We start from the raw sequence: 19400 nt of genomic DNA, 5'->3' as shown, positions 1-19400 counted from the left end.
CCGGCGGACGATTTCGTGATGCAATCAAGTATTCGATTAAATAATTTATTAACAAAAAAAAAGTTAATCGTACATCCATTGGGGATAACAAAATACGGTTCGGCCTCGGACGCGCGAATGCGATAAAACGTGTAAACGCTGTATAATGTCCATTCCCTTCGATCATACGCAGAAGAGAATTCGTATGAATGTTCGCGCTTGTAACGATGAAACGGAATGGAGCAAAATAATTAACGGGAGGGGGTAATGATCGATGTTGATGATGAAGGTGACGAGAATAATCTTCAAATGATTTCGCGTTTCGACATTGTAATCGAACGGCTCGATCGTGCATGTAAACGTAATTATCGTTGTACAGATTACTATCGACGAACTCTTGAACTGTGCGTAGTCATTCGGACTAAACTGTTCGTTAAATCTGAGATGACAACTATAATCTAGAGAGGTTCAGTTTTCGACTGCATAAACGCAAATGGAATTATTATTAATTTTCTACATAAAAATTCTCGGTTCTCTATCGCGACGATCTCAGGCGATTCGAAATACAGACTCCTCTCGATTATTGTCCCGAAAGCAGGTCCGCGCTGGGACAATAATTTCTGTCAGACTAATCTACAATAACCTTAGCTCTATCGCAATATAGTCTGCTACAAATAGATTTCAACTTGTATTAACAGTGTAGCACTGACAACTGAATGTAAAGACCAGCTGAGACATTTTTCCATCCCCCTTGTTCGACGAAGAAACGATCGAGACACCGTGTAGAATCAAACTAAAAAAGAATCTTGTTCATTTCGAAGGGTCGTGTTACTTTCCTCGATTACAGATCCCTCGAACTCGCCAAAAATCGCGATCGATAGCAGTCTGATAACGGAACGATCGGTATCTGTATCGGCGCAGCCGGCCACGATCACGCAACGTTCGATCTTGACCGTTCGATTACAACACCGCAACCTTACCGATAACGTGGTTCCATGCGCGCGCGTTTATCCAGATGAAGTATCGTATCGTAAATGATAAATTAGCCCCGACGATCGTGTGTCGAACACGATTCAGAGGGTTGTTTTTTCACCCCCTGAGTTCCCTACTTAACATAGAGAACTACATCTCTCTCATTTCTCTCTCTATTTTTCTCTCTCTTTTTTTCTCTCTCTCTCACTCACACTTTCATTTTCTGATATATTCTTCGTTTATTTCGCATCTTTTCGGCCGAATTTCTTGCGTGGACTGGTTTTCTTCTCTTGAGGGTGCGGCACGTTCTCTTTTGGGTTCGAGCCTCGCGGATGCGACGATGCGTTCGGTTTCTGATTCGGTTTCTCGTTCCTTTTCTCGGCGACCACGCCGTTTGTGACCTCTTGCCTCGGTGTCGCTGCTTAATAATAGTTAATTACACGAAACAATAGTTAATATACACGAAATAATAATTAATAATAATTAAAAACACTTCTGTTAGTTCGTTCCGATTCGACGACACGTTTGTCGCGGAATGTTAGTGACACTCGTAAAATTTCGCGTGAGTTAAACCGTTTTTTTTTTAATAAATCTGTGAATTAATTTTTTTGTATACTGATATGAGTTGACAGTTGTTTTAAGAATGTAATACGTAAAGAAGCAACGTGTGATTTTCGAATTGTTTAAAATTCAAATACCTGGAAGCCTGGACGACAAAGTGGTTTTCGCTTCTTTATTGATGAAATCGTTCGAAATACGCATGCAAGCCTGCAGTTCCGGCTCTGCAAAGGACAGAAACATTTAGTGTCTTGATTAAATTTGATTGCTGTTTAAAGAGTCTAATGATAATAATATTGATATTATAGATGACGATCTCGGCGAAGTCAAAACGGCAGAACAAATTCCACTTAACTTTGTAACACCGACTTTCTCGATACACACTGAGAAACTTATTTGTATAATTTAGTTCAAGCCCAGACTGCAGATTTTATGCGCTTACAAAACGATCGAATCGATCCGTAACAATACGAATTCGCATAAAAATCCACAGTCTAGTTACAACCTCGTACAGCCATCTTCATAGCTAGAAATCATCTCATTTCTCTTCGTCTTCGGTATAAAACTAGATCGGGACAAGGCGATCGAGAGATTAAACCAATTGGGCCGAAAAATCTTCTTTATTCGATCGCTCCTCGTTATACTTTTATCTTAAAAGGTATCTTATAATATGTCAAAATCGACCAGGAGCTAGAAGTGTGTAATACTCATGTCTCAAAGAATACATCGTTCGTGTAAAAGAGTATTGAGCCTTGTTCACGGTCGGTGTAGATCAGAGTTGGGCACGATTTTATTCGAATAATACATAGTAAAAAGCAGCAGTATCTAACCAGCGTTATCCTTTACCTTTAAACATTTAATGAGATCAATTAATTGTTTGCCATGTGTGCACAGGTTCAAGAAGAACATACTATTTTATTATGAAAATTGGAATTTCCACCTGTAATCAATGAAATATGACGAAGTACTGTTCTCATCTTTTATTCGTTATTCGAAACTCTTCTATCTAGATTCTAGATTATCAAATTTGCCCATCTCTGTGTAAAACGATCTGCAACTCCGTATCAATTCGATGATGTCACTTTGTTAGGTGAATCAACATGGAGAGCACATATTTATATACCTCCGTCTCAGCTGGACGAGTGGACCACCGGCTCGACGGGGACCGTTTCCACCGGTGAACCACTTCTCCAGCTGGGAGGCGAATAAAATGGCGCCTCCTCGTCGTCGTCGCATTCCCTTGCCGACAAGTAGACGGACTCACCCGGACTGTCGACACGCGCCACCCTGTTGGTCGTTTCCTCCTTGGTTTCCTTGTCGTTCGTTTTCTGAAATTGTTCAACAAAAGCTATTATTCCGATCAAAGCTAATCTGGATAATTCGAAACAACTCGTCGATTCGTTTTTTTATGAAGTTTATCATAAAAATGAAATTGTAACGGAAACTCAAAAATTTCATTCGATGAAATTGTAATGAAATAAGATTATCGTCTTTACCGTATCGAGGGGAAGCTGGTTAGACCTTAGTTTGTGATTTTTCAGTATCTCCTCGGCCTCTTTCTGAACATCCTCCAATTCGGACAGGGTCACATTATGCTCCGCTTCGTTTTCGCTGCTCGTGTTCGATTCCGTGCTGCAGTCGGGGGGCTGGAAAAAATGTGACGGATTATGGGATCGTACGATCAGGTTCGATAATTCGGAATCACTTGTTACTTTGTTCTTCTCCAAAAACATTTAAATTTCGTCAAAAAATATTTCTCGTATGATCACAGATAGAGAAGTTATTTAGGTGGCCTGTTTTAATCGGGACACCCTGTATAATAGTTTCTTCTAGTCCAGTATAGATGGTATGGCACAAACTTGAACGTATCGCTTAAACATTTTAAGTTAAAACAAAACATTAACGGTGCTTTCAAATGGCAACGAATGAAAAACTGTACTCGACGGTTTAAAAAATTTGTAAATGTTCTTGTGAAAAGATACGAGAAAATATTTCTTTGGTAATCCTTGAATAATTTGGGAGATACAAGGGTTAAAACTCACATTGAAATCGGGATCATCTGTACTGTCATCGTTGGCAAGTCTGTCGATCATCGATTGTAGAGTCTCGTTCTTTGACTCGTCGGTGGCGTCATCGGTGCTCTCGTCGGCCGAGCTAACTTGCGAGATCTTCCGTTTCGGTTCAATGGGCGTCGGACTTCCGGCGGATTCTGTGGTCGACTTTTCGTCCGGTGTTGCTGCCTATAACAGTCGAATTATTAAGAATTTCTTCTTCAATCTACAGACTCCTCTCGATTATCGTCCCGAACTAGGGTCCGTGCCGGGACAATAATCTTATAGGAAGAAATGTTTTAAATCCTCGTGATTTCGTTTTTTGCCAAAAGCTTGAGCCTCGAAAACAAAAACAGAGGGGCAATGAAGTATGCACTTTGGCAGGTTCCACGCCCTCCCTCCCCAGTCGTGGAGATAACGCCCGGACAATAATCGTGTAGGTCAAGCCAGACGATAATCGAAAGGAGTCTGTATCTTACATTCCATTTTAAATTATAAATTTACATCTTCTACTATGAAATCCGCAACATAAGCAATTCGCCACAACAATAAGTCTATTTGATTCTAGTACTTTTTAACAGAACATGCATCGACAAAACGAATATACGGACTCATTTCACTTACCGTTTCGAGATCCATGCCGGTTATACGAATTTTCGTCGCCGGAGGCGACGGTGAACACCTGTTAGACGAGTCAAAGCAAGACAATGTCGACAGAGTCAACCTGATGGATCTGATCAGGGCCTTCCTGGCCTCGATCATCATCAACCTCCTGTTCTACATCCATCACCGAGACTATTATCGTGCTAAGTTTAATCAACCGTCTGAGGATTTACCGAATTTTTGGGGGATTAAGAAAAAAGAAAGGGTAGAGAATCTACTGGGGATTCTTTCGAACATGACCACACAAACAGAGATCCTAGATCTGACTAAACGTACGCTAGATTCGATGGTAATCGAGGACTAGAAACAGGTACGTATACAATAGGAAACAATCGCGATTGAGAATTGTTAATATACCTTGCCGAGCATTTTGCGCCTCGTTGATTTCATTGCCTTCGAGTTTAACGCCCTCAATCGCCTGCGACTCTTCTGCATGAATTTTACCTGAAAATTCGACACACGAATCGAATGAAAACGACGACCATAGAAATGATTATTATGGATCGTCATCTTTATGTATTATTACATGACTGATTTCATTTTCTATATTCAAGAAGTATTCATAACAAATTACGTGCCATTCCACTTGGTTCTATTCGAGGGTAGCCCAAAAGGAAAGCTCCCACGTTCAATCCGCCCCTGATAATTCGCAAGATGACCAGGCTTGGGAGAAAGAGGATCCAAGGCAAAGGTCTCACTAGCTCAATTTTCCCGAATATTTTTCCATTTTCCTCTGTTTTCCAACCAATAATATAAATTATCCATAAAATATATTATTATACCACGAATTTTTCAAGTAACATTGAAATATCCGATCAATCCAAAGATTATGTTATAGAAACAATGATTCCATTCATTTGTTAATTACCTGCGCTTAGTTCGTGGGTTGGCACGCTCCATCGCGCGGACTTCTCGACGACCCACAGAAATGATTCGACCAGTTTGAATAACGACTGACCCACAGACGTCTGCGAAGCGGTGACGATCATCGATTCGATCCATCCAACCGTACCGTCCGGTGTACTGGACGCCACCTAATGGTTCGAATTAAATTAAAAACCGTAAAAAATGTACGAGTGTGTTCACTTGATTTATTTAAACAACAATGTTCACACTCACGACAGACGAGGATCCTTCATTCTCCATGTTTAAAATCGATCCTAGAAACGAAATGGATATGATCGTAAGTCGATAGGTAGGGTTAACAATATTTAAAAAATTTTCATTATTCTCAGCGATTCGAACGAAATATTTTCGCTAACATTTATAGCAAATGGGTATAACAAATTGTTTCTTTTTTTTTTATTTTGCCACAATTGACCAATGCATGAAAACCAGTTGGTAAAATCGAGCCCTCGTAAATCTTCGCTCCTACACGGTATTGTATAGATAAACGCTCTATTTTTATACTTAACATCCCCCTTCATTATTCATCGACATTACGATTTCCCCCAATTAGAGAAACATACTTAAATCCAACTCTTCGACACTGACTTCACGATAATAAAATTATCATTTTCCAGAACTACTGGTAATTTTTGTTACAATTGAGGCGTAAAAATACGTCATAACTTAGGACTATCTAATTTAGTAAATGTTATATAAACTAGAATAATCGTTTGAAAATCAGTTTGGACAAATAAATCAGGCTGTTTTTAGAGCCCTAAAAAACACGCAGGACATTCTAGCTTGAACCAAAAAGTGAAAAGCATACGGAGCTCCAAATATTTCGAAAACTCTGGAAAAACGATCATTTGTTAGACTGGACATTTTAAGTAAGGAGGGCAGTATAGACTGACCTATGACACGAATCTACTAACATTTTCGACTTTGTTCGGCCCGGAATGGCGGACAGTTCGTTGACGGGTTCACGTGAATAAAAATTTCTTCTCCATTAAGCCGTGGGTGAATCAGTCGAATAAATAAACAATAAGAAATGCAGTCGCGGTGATAATCCGCTATCGAGAAGGCATGACCTCGTCCTATCACTCGGAACGCAGAAACTCCCATAATGAAGTGTGAGTCCACGCTGTGAAAACGCGTCATTCGGTGGAAAATAAAAAGCACTTTTCATCGTTCGTTAATTCACATATATATCATCTATTTGAAATTCTGCGATAGTTGTAAAAAAAAAAAAAAAGAAAAGAAACCTAGGACATTGTATCGTAAACATTTGATCGGAATCAATTTGAATAATTTCATGGTTGATTTATGGATGAGTTAGGATACGAGACACGTTGATCGAGATAAACGAGTACACGTGCACTCGGTCACCGTTCGATTTTCTGTTAAACGATAATTTCTAGTTTAATTTAGAACCCTTCTAACTAAATAACAATCGTCCACGACCGTTAGAAATATCGGAAGATCGGTTATTAAAGCGAATATCGATGGATTTACTGATTATTATCACTGAAGATTCTCCTCCAATCGTCCACGTAAAAACTTTTCTCCACGGAGTCCAGAGAGAAAGTGAGAGAAAGCCCACAAACAAACAATAAAGAAAAAAAGCAGCGACTATAATTTCGCTATCGGAAAGACGTGACCCGGTGTTATCCGCCGGGACGCAGTAACACTCATACATAAACGAACGGCGGTGGGTGAACACGTAACGCGAAATAAAAATTGTTTCTTCGCGCGTCTCGCACGGAAACAATGATTATTAACCCTCGACTAGTGACATGGGATCCTTAGATTGCCCACGAGACTCGAACAGATACTTTTTTCCGTTCTTTTTCTTAAAGAGATGTTCTATATTCCTCTTCTTTTCACACCAAAATACAAAACGTACCCAACTATATTCTGACACTCCTCAGACGTATAATTTTTAATTTGTATCATAAATGACTCGAATATATTTTTTATCGAGGATGTTCGATTTGGTAAAAAAAAAACTGCGGTCCATCAGACACACCGTCTCTCACCTATTGATATCTTCGACTCGTTGATTAAGGGTTAAAAATTAAATCGAAACTCACCGAACCGTTGGTCGTTAAACGACACCGTCGATACACGCTGCTCGCGACGAACTACGGCCCGAGGAAGCTTTTTGCAAGAAGTTTTTCTGGTGTTTAGATAGACAAGGGCGAACGTTAGAACGAACAGAACGATCGGCGATTTGAACAGTCTCGTTCGAAACTCTCAATTGGGCTACAGGATTTCTAAATCGTGTATAATCGCCTTTAAGCGAAATTAAAGCTGAAATGATTCGTAAATGGTGTTCCTTAATACGCTCGCCGGTATATTGAATTTAGTTCGTTTGCTTCGGTTTGTACGTTAGGCCTGCCGAGCAAGTTACTCGGATGTACACTGAAAAGGAACACAACAACAATCCTGGCAAGGTTTAATCAAAGGCAGAAGTTCGTTGACTGACTCTGGGTTTTTAGACTCGTACAGGATATCTTCCATCACTTTTCTATAACTGTAATCGAAGACACAAAGAATATCATTTATAGATTCAGTTACTAACAACCTGCGATACACTCCGATAATGAGAACCACAATAATAGAGAATTTTGTAAGAGGACAAATTAATGTCTGTTCAGTTTTCATAGATTGATCCTCAGGATACAAACCTACATTGACATGGGCGTAGCCAGGTTGTCAGTCAGGGGGGCAAAAATATTAAGACATCGACTGCCACAGTGAAAAAGGCTCTACGTAGCCAGACACGTTTTATTTTATCTTTAAAGTAATAAATCGTTGCATTTTGTTAATAAAGGTTGTTGGTCGTGTTTCAAATTATAAAATATAACTCTGGGAAGGGTGGGTGGGGGTAAGCAAAATCCAATTTTTTCCTTGTAGGGTGGGGCAAGTGCCCCCCTCCCCTCTGGCTCCGCCCATATACATTAACATTCACGATCTAATTATTAAGAATTAAGTGAATGCATTTTTAGTTTGATACTCCCAAAACAATCTATCGAAACAACCGCAGCAACGAACGTAATAAGAAATACCGCAGATCCTCGACCAAAAGGTTCCAAGAAGACGAACTATCATTTCAACGAAATTATATCAACTCCAAATACCAATTCGCTCATAGTAAATACTGCCCTAGAAGAGGCCTAACACGATCAACACCCCATCAAATGAGACTCTGGAAACCGTACGACCGTCTCGACACGATCGACGAACTGGTATATACATAACTGACCGCGTGTCTACCTCGAAGACTGCAAGATCGGGATTCGTAAAAATCACATTGCATAATCCAGCCGGAGAAGATGGCTACGTTCAGTGACACCGCGAGCAAATTGAAAAAAAAAGAAAGAAGGAAAAGTGTCCCATTTTTCATCGAGTCTTACCTTGGTCGTTGATCAAGAGGACGATCGCAGAGCCAATTTCCGGCGACGTTCCACCCCCGAGGGGCTTTTCTTCCTCTTGCCGATCGCTTTCTCGACGTCCTCGGACGATGATCCACTGGAGGTTGGTCCTTAGATTTACAGAAATCGGTGAACTTGATGCTGGAGGCTTTGCGTGCTTCTCGCTGGAACGACTGACGAAGAAGTGTACAGAGGCAGACGGAACCTTTGGCCCCGACGCGGTATCTCCCGTGGTTCTCTAGCGTTCGCACGCACGTTCATGGCCAACAAAACCGAGCGACGCCGAGCCGGCTTGCATTCACTGAAACGGAACAAATGTACCCGTGGCGACGCGTACGATCCAACAATTTCCCCGTTCTGCTGGCGATGCGAGCGTAATTAGTGACGGAAGCGGTTGGATCGAACGCCGTGATCCGTTATGATCGCGGGATTGTATAGTACAGACTCCCCTCGATTATTATCCAGAACTCGGGTCCGCGTTGAGACAATAATCTTATAGGGAGAAATGCTTCAAATTCTCGTAAATTCGTTTAGGGGGAACTAAGTATGCGCTTGATAGGTTCCACGTCCCTTCCTCAGTGGTGGGAAAACGCCTGGACAATAATCGTGTAGGACCAGCCAGACGATAATCGAGAGGAATCTGTAGAGAAACACGTGGATTCTTATTTTCTGAATATTTATTTTAATGGTTTTTTAGACCTCCAGCTGTTATCTGGAGCGTTTCTCTTTCAGGATGCTGTATCAGTTTCTGGTAAAAAAAAAAAGGCCGAAGATCCTCAGAACCTAGGGTGTTAGATAATTGTATAAATAACAAATGCGAGATTTGAATCCTATTAAACGTTTATTACCTCATCGATAGAATTTGAATTTTCGAAGCACATCCGCGACGATGATCGCTGTACATAATAGAGCAATGAACGTTTCAACGCTACTTAGAATAGATTGGGTAAATCTTCCGGGATTTGCAAAAGTGGCACGTGAACAACCGTGTACGGTTTTCGTGCTGATGAAACGATAATAACGATGGAATCGATTTGTTTTCTTTTAACAAGATAGATCCGATTCGTGTGAACATATAACGGTCGTGGCGTAATTCCGCGTTCGTGTGAATTTGAACCGACGATTTTCTTTACTCCCGAGACCACACGATTCCAACAATCATACGATTACACGTAGTTCGCATACGTGCTGGTACCCTTTCGCTCGTTGTTTCTATCACTCATTCCAGTTACATAATTTTACAGATTTACTCATTTCACTTTTACGTCTATAAATCTTTTGATCATCGTGGTACGCCGTGATATACAATTTGCGTTCGCTCTACTAATCGAGGGGAGGGGTTCGTTGCGAAAAACAGCCCTTGTCAATGAATTCGAAGATGTAACGAACTGATCGTTGATTGATTTCTATAGAAAAGCTAATTGAAATCATTCGATAAATTACATAATATAAATTACACTCTGAACATATTGAGTCAAGAAGGAAAGAATATAAGTTAGCTTTCTTAAATGTTTATGAAAAAAAAGTAGTATCCCTCTTTCTGTGGAGAAATTTTTAACAAGGGTAGTTTTTGATATAAACTCTTTAATTCGTACACCATCTGTAATCGCAAGTTTACTGTTTAAGGCCATTCTTATTCTGAAAGACGGACTATGGAGATGCAAAGACGATCACCTGGCCCTCGGGGAACCAATAATATCGCAAATTAATTACTCATCGATTAGAATCCAATTTTCCTTCAAACTGTCCTTTGCATCTCCAAAATTCAGCACTGGGAACAGAAATCAATTATTATTATTTTCGTATTCCGATTTTCCAACGACAAAGATTGCAATTCAGTCACGAGTTTACAATTGTTCGTTGCGACTGTAAAATGTGTTCTTTCGTTAAATTAAGGATTAAAAAATAAAGGGATTTATAAAACTCGTAGAATTTAATGCGTTTCTGCTTCGAGCATACATTATCGTTTCCTCCGCTGGGGAAATTAATAATAATCATTCTAACAATCAGTTTACGTACAAGTTTTTTCTTTTCGTGTTGCACGAACGAGTTGAACAGCGCTTTATACTTATGCACGAATAAGTCTACATTTTGTCGGAGAACTACAACGAGGTACGAAAGGACAAAACGGCGAGATTGGTATCTTATTTATCCATAAAAACATAGTGCATTTACAAACAAGGAAAAAACACTCACACATTAATGAACATAGTTAACGTAAGATCACTGTATAACAAACCGGACACGAATAAGTATCCGTGTCCATTAATTTCTTTTTTTTTCTTCTTATTTTCGTACACTTTGAGACTTGTCGATGTTCAAAGCTCTACAGTTATCCGTAATACGATAAAGAACTATGACAATATGTAAATTGCTAATTCTGTTTTCTTCTTCTTACTTAATTACTTGCCGTAGATTACAAGTTATTCGAGTGCATTATTTCTCAACGTATCTCTTCTTTTCTCTCACATTCTCTCTCTCTCTCTTTCTCCCTTTATCTTAATTACGTGTGAACCTCCAAATTAACTCCGTAACAAAATGAAGGCGCAAAAATGCTCAAATAGCTATACAATGTAGCTCCATTAATTATGCAAAGGGTACTGATACTGGCTCACAAACGTAAGAAACTGAAACGCACATGGACAATTTGCTGTTAATCTTTTTATAATGATTGTACAAAAAGTGAAGTTAATATTCTTCTTCGTCGTCGGGCGCAAGTCCATCCCCTTCTAATTCTTCAGGTGGTGCGAATCCTTCCTGTACAAGAAAAACAATAATCAATAACGGAATATGCGACAGTATTTGTTTTATGTTATGGATAAAAGCTGACCATACTATACCTCTGTGGCGTAAAGGACTTCTAAGATTTTCTGTACTATTGGTGGGGGATCTCCATTATCACAATCTTGACACATAACTTCTATGTCGCGCAATTTACCGAAATAGAAATCCCTTTCTTTCTCGAGTCCTTCCAGCGATATTTTCAACTCCATTAGCTAAAAGAAAATTAATTAAAAGTCCTTTACACGAAAATATGGAATCACTACTAAAGATCAATGCTTGGATCATGAAGTACCTGAGCACTGAGTTCTTCAACTTTTCCAGTATCACCACGATTTCCAACTGGTCCGGTTTTCGGTGGTGGACGGTGAGTTGGTACTTTATTAACTAGATTGAAAATTTCAATACATTGTCATTTGTTTTCGCATGAGCGTATGAAGAATAATATCTACTATATTTACACAGATATTACATACAATTTACAAAGAGAATTTAACAACAAATCTACTTTGACAGAAACATAATACCGTGTAACTGTACAGGCAATGTGAATGCACTGACTGGATGCATAATAATTTACAGAAAATACAAGGTACAATGTAGAAAGTGGTGGAGCATGCATCACGATACTTGTAATATTTACATGTATAAATCTTAACGAAGAAAAGAAAAACGATTGAAACAGAATCGTCTGAAAAAGTTTGAAAGAATCTAGCTAAAATAAGTATATTTCATGCAGCAATTAGATACTTCAAAGTATATAAAGTGAAAAGAAAATATAAATGAAATCTAATCGTTTGTTACTTTAGTAAAATCTGCTACAGTTCTAAGAGATCCTTTCGGATCGTTATCCTCTCTTGATAGTCTCAGTAGTAAAACAGAAACAAGTAAGGAAAACGAGCATAAAAGTATAAAAAATAAATAATTACTATTGCTTATAGACTTGGTACTAGCTGCGTGTGCAGGAGGCGCAGTTCCCTCACCTGAAGTGAAATTTTTTCCTTGTGTTATTAGGACAGATGAGTCCACCGGCTTGTTATTAATTTTATGATTTAGAAGAAAGCCAAAGTTAAATTATCGATCGTTCATAAACGTTGTTTATTTTTAAGAAGTTTTTGCATTATGTTTAGCGGTGTATGATCAAGTACAACATAAAAGAAACAAAAACTAATGGAATAATGTACCGATACGAGCAGCTGATTTAGGCGAATTTACATCACGTGGAGTGGTGCGTTTTGCATTAGTGCCGTGCGGTGCATTACTTCCACCACTACCCATGGCCTCTCCTCCTCGTATAGCAAGTGCATCGTACGGCTCTGTTCTGGAGTAGTTTGCATCAAAGAATTTCTTGAACCATTGCAAAAACTCGAAGTTGTCTTGGAATCTGCCTTTCACCAGCCTATCAATTGGAACAATCTGGAAATGATTAGCAAAAAAGCTTGTGGAACAAAATAACAAAACAAATGATGAACTAATAAAACAACAAAAATAAACGAGAATCTACTATTGGGAAAGATTTGATTATTAAAATCAACAACGTATGATCAACGCTTTAAATAGCTTTAACACAATTATGAATGTGAACTGAATAAAATATAAAATTGTAGGTTCATTATATAAACAGAGGTCATATGATTAAAATGTCCTTGTGATAATAGGTGTCGTAAGAAGATTAAAGAAAATTCAATCTGCTGCATGTCCCTAAGACAATCTATTACCCCCTACTTAGATGTATTTATAGACTCTTAAAAATAACAAACAGTGATGATAGCATTGTACCTTTATAAGTAAATAAGTGTTTTAGAAATTTGATCCCTGTACTCAACATATACTGTACATACGCTCACATTATATTCACGGATTTGAAAGAAGTACTTCTTTCTGTGAGACTAAACATAATGCAAAAGTGAAAAAAGAAAACATTTATTTACACTTAAAATAGATGAACAATAAAATAACACAGTGCTATTAAATGCTTAAAGGTTGCGTAACTGTACATTTATGAGTAACAAAACTGCAGAAGCAGAAGGTGCTTTCTACTTTACAATCACTGGTCCCTAAAATGTCTAGATGTACATACAAAGTGCAGTATACAGCCAGAGATAATCATTTATGCAGCACATAAATAATTTATTGAATTTTATAAACATGATAATAGCATGCAGAAAGCAACACTATTAAATTAACACAATATTGCTGTACCCTGCTGTTGGCGAGGGGCAATGTTACGTTGTTGTATATGCTTTTGCTGTATATTTGACTGCTTTGTTTGTGGAGGCAAAGGTACCAACTGCGGATTTGACAAATTATGCGTTCCATCAACCCCAGAACCCAGTGGTACGCAACCACGGGCTTCATAAGCTTCGTATTCGCGGCCGTCATAATTTGCATCAAAGAACTTCTTGAACCATTGTAGAAACTCAAAATTATCTTGGAAACGGCCTTTTACTAACTTATCCACTGGTATTACCTGAACCATTTTTACAACAATAGGATTACAATTTACAACAGATTGTAATTCATACAATGAAACGGTTTTATGTGGAGCAATATGATTCCATGTATTAAGATGGTATCTGGTTTCGTTATTGAAGCTTACCTTGACACTAGTGTCTTGTTTCATTAAAAAGTGTATGAATCTATTATTATTGTTCAACTATATTAAGTTCTAAGTTTAAAGGGTCTTCCCATTCTATGGGGTGAAAGAAATTGAGTTTCTTTTCTATTGACATATTATGTTAAGTACTAAAATAGAAAGACTCCTTAAACAATACTGTTATCCATCCTACAATTAGTGGTTCCGTTTTACTATAATTTTGACTTTATTCTATATTCACCTAATGTGTTTCAGATATTTGGTACTAATGTTTTCTTACTTACCTTATCTACATTCATCTTTTTGAAACCACCTTGCAGAATTTTGAAATTCTGTATGTATTCGTGTTCGAGATTTGTCTTGAATTTGACCCTCTTCAAAGGTACACTACCTGGGAAGAGCATGTCCATGAACTGACAATAAACTGCACCAGTACATAACTCTTCGATCTTGGTAAATGATGCTTGCAGACAGTCGTTCACCCAGGCCAACATATCATGTCGACTTAGATTCTCAGTTGTAACATTTGTTGCATAAACATTAACAGCCATGTTAGTATCTTTCTTCAAATCAGTGGCTGAAACACAAAAACAAAGGAATTAACTTTTCACACTAGTAATATCTGTGTTGAGGCATAAATACTTGCATGAATGATCCTTGACATATATCTTAACAATAAATATGATAAATCAAGTGATCATTCAAGGTCATTAAGGAGAAACTGAACTATAGGATCTAGAAAATAGCTGTACCTATAAAGAGGTACAATGTCACTCCTTTCCTACAATCTAATGCTACACAAGATCAAAGGACACATGCACATTACACATGTGGTCATAAAAGTAGCCTTAAGTGACCAATTGATGAACTACAATTACAGTATTATAGGGAGGTATAACTAATTATTCCTGAGGACATATAATAACTATACTATAGTTTGATATTGAGTGCACCTTAACAGAAGACCACAAAGAATGAGCAACTCTTGTACTGTGTCTTATCAATACACTGACATATATGAGATATAATTCATTACATACAAGATTGCAGCGTTCGAAAGTCCGTCCCGTGCACAGTAACCAAATGTAACGCAAAATATTTTCACTACTAACTCGCAGCCAAGTACCGGCGACGAGCTCATAGCGGGATGGTCATTCGCGGCGGTTTTTTCTTCGTTTTGTCGAAGACGAAAGTGAGAGAAATTTTGTTGAAGTAAGTAAGAGAGAACACGGCTGATAAATAGAAATGGTGGGGACGATAACGAGCTATTAACGAAGAGGATGGTAGTTACATCGAAAAAATAGAGTAAATTTATTAAACAGCTCTCGAACTATCTCTCGGTGTTCCATAATGGATGATACCATGTTAGACTTAAAAGGAATAACATTCCATTCACTATTTTTGGACTGAAACAGTCCATCGACATGTTCGGGGTTCCTTCTACGTAATACCAATGTTTCAAAACGCGCAGATTTCTACCAGGTGCAAAGAAGCCGCTGGATCGTGTCTAAAAAAATGTGACACGAGACCCTTGAACACTTTATAAATCTTAAAATAACCGTATAATGACTTACCGAGTAATACGGAAACACTGTAACACCAATCGGGAGTGGTTCCCGCACGCAGATGACAAATGTGTACTAGATCGTTCAAATGCGCATACAACGGAAACTTCTAACGGTTCCTTTAGAGACGATACGCATGTACCGCGCTAGATTATAGCGAAATATTCGTGTACTTTTATATAGATTTCTCTCTGACGCCTCGGACTCTAAGCATTTATTTTTACCGTAGACTCGATCGAGGGCTTATTCCTATTTGATCGACCGCGTAGCAACAAAAACTTTCACGATTCTGTCAAAGAAATTAACAAACGAACACAATCGTCCTCTCGAGATTTCAGCCGGCGGTAGAGGAGTTCGTTGCACCGAGATACGTTCAAAACTGAAGAATTCGCGATTTCCGTTAATGGAGGAGATAAAATCTTTAATCCCGTCTCACAAGGTGTGTCTCATTTTGCCGCCGAGTACTACGGTCTCGCCAATCACAACGACCATCTTGGACAAAATCGCCGAAGTGGTAACTGTCGCGAAATTCGTGTCGCTATTTTTTCTTATCCTCCGCTTAGTATTTTTTAACTTCATATTTTAAAAGTGATTAGAAATAATGACGAATCGATATCACGAATGTATCCTCCTTATTTCATCTATTAGATATTTTAATATAATGCAGACTGAACCTTAAGGATCTTCCTTTACTTCGGCATTTAAAGGAACATCATTTATGGAAGATTAATTTATGAAACAATTTTCAGAAAAATAGCTTGAAATAACAAAATATGATAAATCAATACCACAATTGTACTGTTAATGTAATAAAGATTATCATATAATTCAGTTAGAATGAAAGTATTATTTGTATTGTAGGATCTAAGAAAAAGGCTCATTTTTTCTACATTAATTTTAAAGAAGCTATTAGCTTTTTATTTATATTCAATAACGTCTTATAATTCTCTTAGCTAAACATTCAATGCATTCACATATGTATTAAAACCAGATGTAAGAAGATGGTACAAATATTTGATATTTTTTATTCCTCTGGACTAGAAGAATCACTTGTGCCTAACTTTTCCATTTAACCGATGGCAAACGAAGTGCACTTTCAGCATAAAAGTATTCCTCCGATTGTGGCAGCAATTGGGTCTTGTATTCCATTAATGCAGCACGATCTGCTTGCTGTACAAGAATCTGTAGAATGCATTTTCCAGAATCAATACACAAATTCCATTAATTATAGATGAGTACTTCTGTACTCACATCAATTGCTACTCTGAAGCAATGCATGTTTTTGGCTAGTTCTAGTCTCCTTTCTATGTTGTCAACATATTTTAAATACTCTTCAAGAACATCTGAAGGTGCATGGTTTTTATGCAATATTTTTAGTACATCTTCAATGGGTAGATATGTCTGTAGTTTTTTACTTCCCAGCCAACCCTAATGATTAAGATTTCAACACATATTTCTGTTGTTAAAAGCACATTGGTAAAAGACATGCACAATGATATGTTACCTTTGTTAGAAGTAATCTATGGACATCATCCCAAGCACCAGCTGATGCTCTAACTTCTAATGCAACCCTTTGATACTGTCTGGGAGATATATCATGTTGCAGAGATAATATTTGGGGAGACATTAAAGTACCCTCTGGTAAGTTCCAGTGTCTTTTGCAGGCATGCCTGAGACACTCAAGGACAGATGAATTTAATTCAATTTCTTCATTACCATCTATCTTTTTCACTGCTATTTGCCACTCTATATTGATGTATTAATACATTTTTATTTAATATAGAATTAAAATATTTGAATGTGCAAGCAGAAATGTGTTTACCCAACAATTGAATGTAAGACTGGACAAATGAAGCTTCTCTGCAGTCAACCAAAGTTGAAAATTGTGTCTTATAGCTATTTCGAAGTTTGTTTAACAGTCTGTCAGGATCATGAGTATTTTTTATAATAATATGTAATGTTTTCATCTAAAATTAAGTATAACAAATGTTATGTCTGTCAAGTAGTCTGTTTTGTGGAAACTTACAGCAGCATCCTCTGCTTGTCCTAGCATGCTGCAAGAGATATAAATTGATAAATAGATGGAAAACATATATTATCTAGAAAAATGTGTAGTATACGTACGTTAAAATGTCTGTAATCTCACTTATTTGTAATCTTGTGGAAAGGTATCGAATATATACATTTACAGCATCTAGCCTTGATGTTAATATTCTTTGGACCAAGGATCTTTTAAGAGTTTTTGTAAGAAACAAAATAATCTAAAACATTGTGTTTCAATATATAAAATACATACATTTAACAAAGCAATGTTAGAATCATGCAAGAACAAAAAGAGTTACTATCAAAATTGCATTTCCATCTCCACTAATTATAGCTGCATCCAATAATGCAGTTTTACTGGCAAGTGACTTGTAGTGTTCTAATGAATACGGTTGGCCAAGTAGAATCTTTCTAAGTGTAATGTCTGGTTGTTGGATGGATGTTTCTGATTGAAGTTTTTGTAATTTGTCTGTTGCCAAAACTATGGAACATGAAATATTTTATATAGTTCATATGCTACAGCTAATATTGTTCTACAATATTTTACTAACATACTGCTAAAAAGTGTTTTCTCCGATATAACAGACAAAATGGGTTTCAATGGCTGAGAATCATCTGTAGTCTTTAATGACCCTTCTGATGTTGAGGTACTAGATATACCAGCCCGTAACTTGTCTGTAACAGTCTTTGAGATTCCAAACAATTCGTCCACCTATTTTAATTAAGTTGTTGTTATTAAAAACATGTAGAATAAATAGTAATGTAGCCTATTTTGAATGTCAACCTCATTGTTTTCAAAACAGAAGGATCGTTTCTCACTGCTATACCAAAAATCTTCATCATCTTTAGCTGAGCTCATGTTTGTAATAATTTTTAACTAAATATGTTTGTTAAGAAGAATGAAGTTATGTATGTTATATTAATTATTCACTATAAACACCCAAATACCATAGCACAAAGTATAAGGATAGACCTGGTGGATAAGCCTAACATCCACTGTATTTTCATGGCCAGAAACTCTGGGGCGCTAGTGCTCTATTACCATTTTTATATCACACCCGATGTTACCGATTAGAGATGGTGTAAACTGCTACCACAGACAAGATATAAGAATAGACCTAACATGCAATGTAATTTTCTGTCCCATGCTTCGAGGGCGTCAAAAGCCCCCTCACCATTTTAGTGTCAATACCCGACGTTACCGATAAAGCATGAATTCTAAGTATTATTAGCACAAATGAAGTGATATACCATTCATATTGCGTGTATCTAATGATTTCACGGGAATAAAAATATCCGATGCTTCAGTTTAAGATTCAGGGATAAATATGACAGTCATGAAACATGAAACGGAAAAGTATATATTCTTTCACTTAACTACAAGACAATTTATTCTAAATGCATCGTTAATGGACATTTTATTAATGTTACTTTTTACATGTTCCTGTTTTATTCGTTTTTACATCTTGCCTTACATTTGTATATTTGTAACAGATAAGTTCAGAATAGATGTAGTTTCATAAATAGTTTATCAAATCTATCTTTTCGCCGGCGGCTTACAATTTCTCTTGCGGGAATGTCCTACCGTAATGAGCCATCTCGTGGCCGCGGGATTCCAGGAATCGGATGACGTCACGGCGTGCGAGCAAGAGCGATAGAGCGAGCCGCGGTATCGGTGCTCTCCGTCGGTGTTGACACGTGCCGAAAAATTTCGGTGGTCTATGGGAGGGAGGTGTGCGAGCGAGAGAGTACGGTAGAGCGTGCCGAGTATCGGTGCTCTCCGTCGATCCAACGCGCTAGTGAGTTGCGTCACCCAGTTTATTGACTTAGCCGTGTACGCCGTGTACCAAGGTCGTACCATCCCGTGCAG

At 37.8% G+C, this 19400-nt stretch overlaps 3 protein-coding genes across 6 annotated transcripts; all 3 read right to left on the bottom strand.

Moving 5' to 3' along the window:
- Positions 1 to 31: 31 nt before the first annotated feature.
- On the bottom strand, positions 32 to 8869 carry LOC107191613. 3 transcript variants are annotated; one of them, XM_015580688.1, is made up of 10 exons: positions 8528 to 8869; positions 5343 to 5383; positions 5092 to 5257; positions 4802 to 4956; positions 4581 to 4667; positions 3552 to 3749; positions 3006 to 3155; positions 2774 to 2837; positions 1650 to 1733; positions 32 to 1372 (listed from the first exon to the last, which is right to left on the bottom strand). In XM_015580688.1, exons 2-10 carry the CDS (start codon positions 5367 to 5369, stop codon positions 1191 to 1193), a joined length of 1113 nt encoding a protein of 370 aa, XP_015436174.1. In that variant the 5' UTR covers positions 5370 to 5383; positions 8528 to 8869; the 3' UTR covers positions 32 to 1190. The 3 variants fall into 3 exon arrangements, with proteins under 3 accessions (XP_015436174.1, XP_015436173.1, XP_015436175.1); XM_015580687.1 differs by lacking the exon at positions 8528 to 8869 and adding an exon at positions 7202 to 7241; XM_015580689.1 differs by lacking the exon at positions 8528 to 8869 and adding an exon at positions 7202 to 7241 and having other exon boundaries at positions 32 to 1369.
- A 746-nt stretch (positions 8870 to 9615) lies between these two features.
- Positions 9616 to 15595, bottom strand: LOC107191605 (microtubule-associated protein RP/EB family member 1). 2 transcript variants are annotated; one of them, XM_015580675.1, is made up of 7 exons: positions 15497 to 15595; positions 14207 to 14499; positions 12511 to 12742; positions 12256 to 12309; positions 11622 to 11713; positions 11386 to 11541; positions 9616 to 11302 (listed from the first exon to the last, which is right to left on the bottom strand). In XM_015580675.1, the coding sequence occupies exons 2-7, from the start codon at positions 14471 to 14473 to the stop codon at positions 11234 to 11236; spliced, it is 870 nt and encodes a 289-aa protein (XP_015436161.1). In that variant the 5' UTR covers positions 14474 to 14499; positions 15497 to 15595; the 3' UTR covers positions 9616 to 11233. The 2 variants fall into 2 exon arrangements, with proteins under 2 accessions (XP_015436161.1, XP_015436160.1); XM_015580674.1 differs by having other exon boundaries at positions 11249 to 11302; positions 11376 to 11541; positions 15497 to 15564.
- A 948-nt stretch (positions 15596 to 16543) lies between these two features.
- LOC107191486 (spermatogenesis-defective protein 39 homolog) lies at positions 16544 to 18389 on the bottom strand. Its single transcript, XM_015580548.1, has 9 exons — positions 18315 to 18389; positions 18086 to 18242; positions 17830 to 18011; positions 17612 to 17748; positions 17514 to 17541; positions 17310 to 17454; positions 16992 to 17233; positions 16739 to 16915; positions 16544 to 16669 (listed from the first exon to the last, which is right to left on the bottom strand). The coding sequence occupies exons 1-9, from the start codon at positions 18387 to 18389 to the stop codon at positions 16544 to 16546; spliced, it is 1269 nt and encodes a 422-aa protein (XP_015436034.1).
- Positions 18390 to 19400: the final 1011 nt, after the last annotated feature.

This window comes from Dufourea novaeangliae, unplaced genomic scaffold, assembly GCF_001272555.1.
Source record: "Dufourea novaeangliae isolate 0120121106 unplaced genomic scaffold, ASM127255v1 scaffold228, whole genome shotgun sequence".
Taxonomy (NCBI): domain Eukaryota; kingdom Metazoa; phylum Arthropoda; class Insecta; order Hymenoptera; family Halictidae; genus Dufourea; species Dufourea novaeangliae.
This window is presented reverse-complemented; position numbering and strand designations above follow the sequence as displayed.

Coding starts and splice junctions, on each gene's coding strand:
- LOC107191613 (XM_015580688.1), bottom strand. CDS start 5,369: ATGGAGAATGAAGGATCCTCGTCTGTC. Junction 4,957..5,091: donor AACCCACGAACTAAGCGCAG/GTAATTAACAAA, acceptor GTTGGAAAACAG/AGGAAAATGGAAAAATATTC. Junction 1,373..1,649: donor TTTGTCGTCCAGGCTTCCAG/GTATTTGAATTT, acceptor ACTATTATTAAG/CAGCGACACCGAGGCAAGAG.
- LOC107191605 (XM_015580675.1), bottom strand. CDS start 14,473: ATGGCTGTTAATGTTTATGCAACAAATGTTACAACTGAGAATCTAAGT. Junction 11,714..12,255: donor TACCAAGTCTATAAGCAATA/GTAATTATTTAT, acceptor TTTTCAATCTAG/TTAATAAAGTACCAACTCAC. Junction 11,303..11,385: donor AAGTCCTTTACGCCACAGAG/GTATAGTATGGT, acceptor TTTCTTGTACAG/GAAGGATTCGCACCACCTGA.
- LOC107191486 (XM_015580548.1), bottom strand. CDS start 18,389: ATGAGCTCAGCTAAAGATGATGAAGATTTTTGGTATAGCAGTGAGAAA. Junction 18,012..18,085: donor GGAGAAAACACTTTTTAGCA/GTATGTTAGTAA, acceptor CATGTTCCATAG/TTTTGGCAACAGACAAATTA. Junction 17,542..17,611: donor GAGATTACAGACATTTTAAC/GTACGTATACTA, acceptor TATCTCTTGCAG/CATGCTAGGACAAGCAGAGG.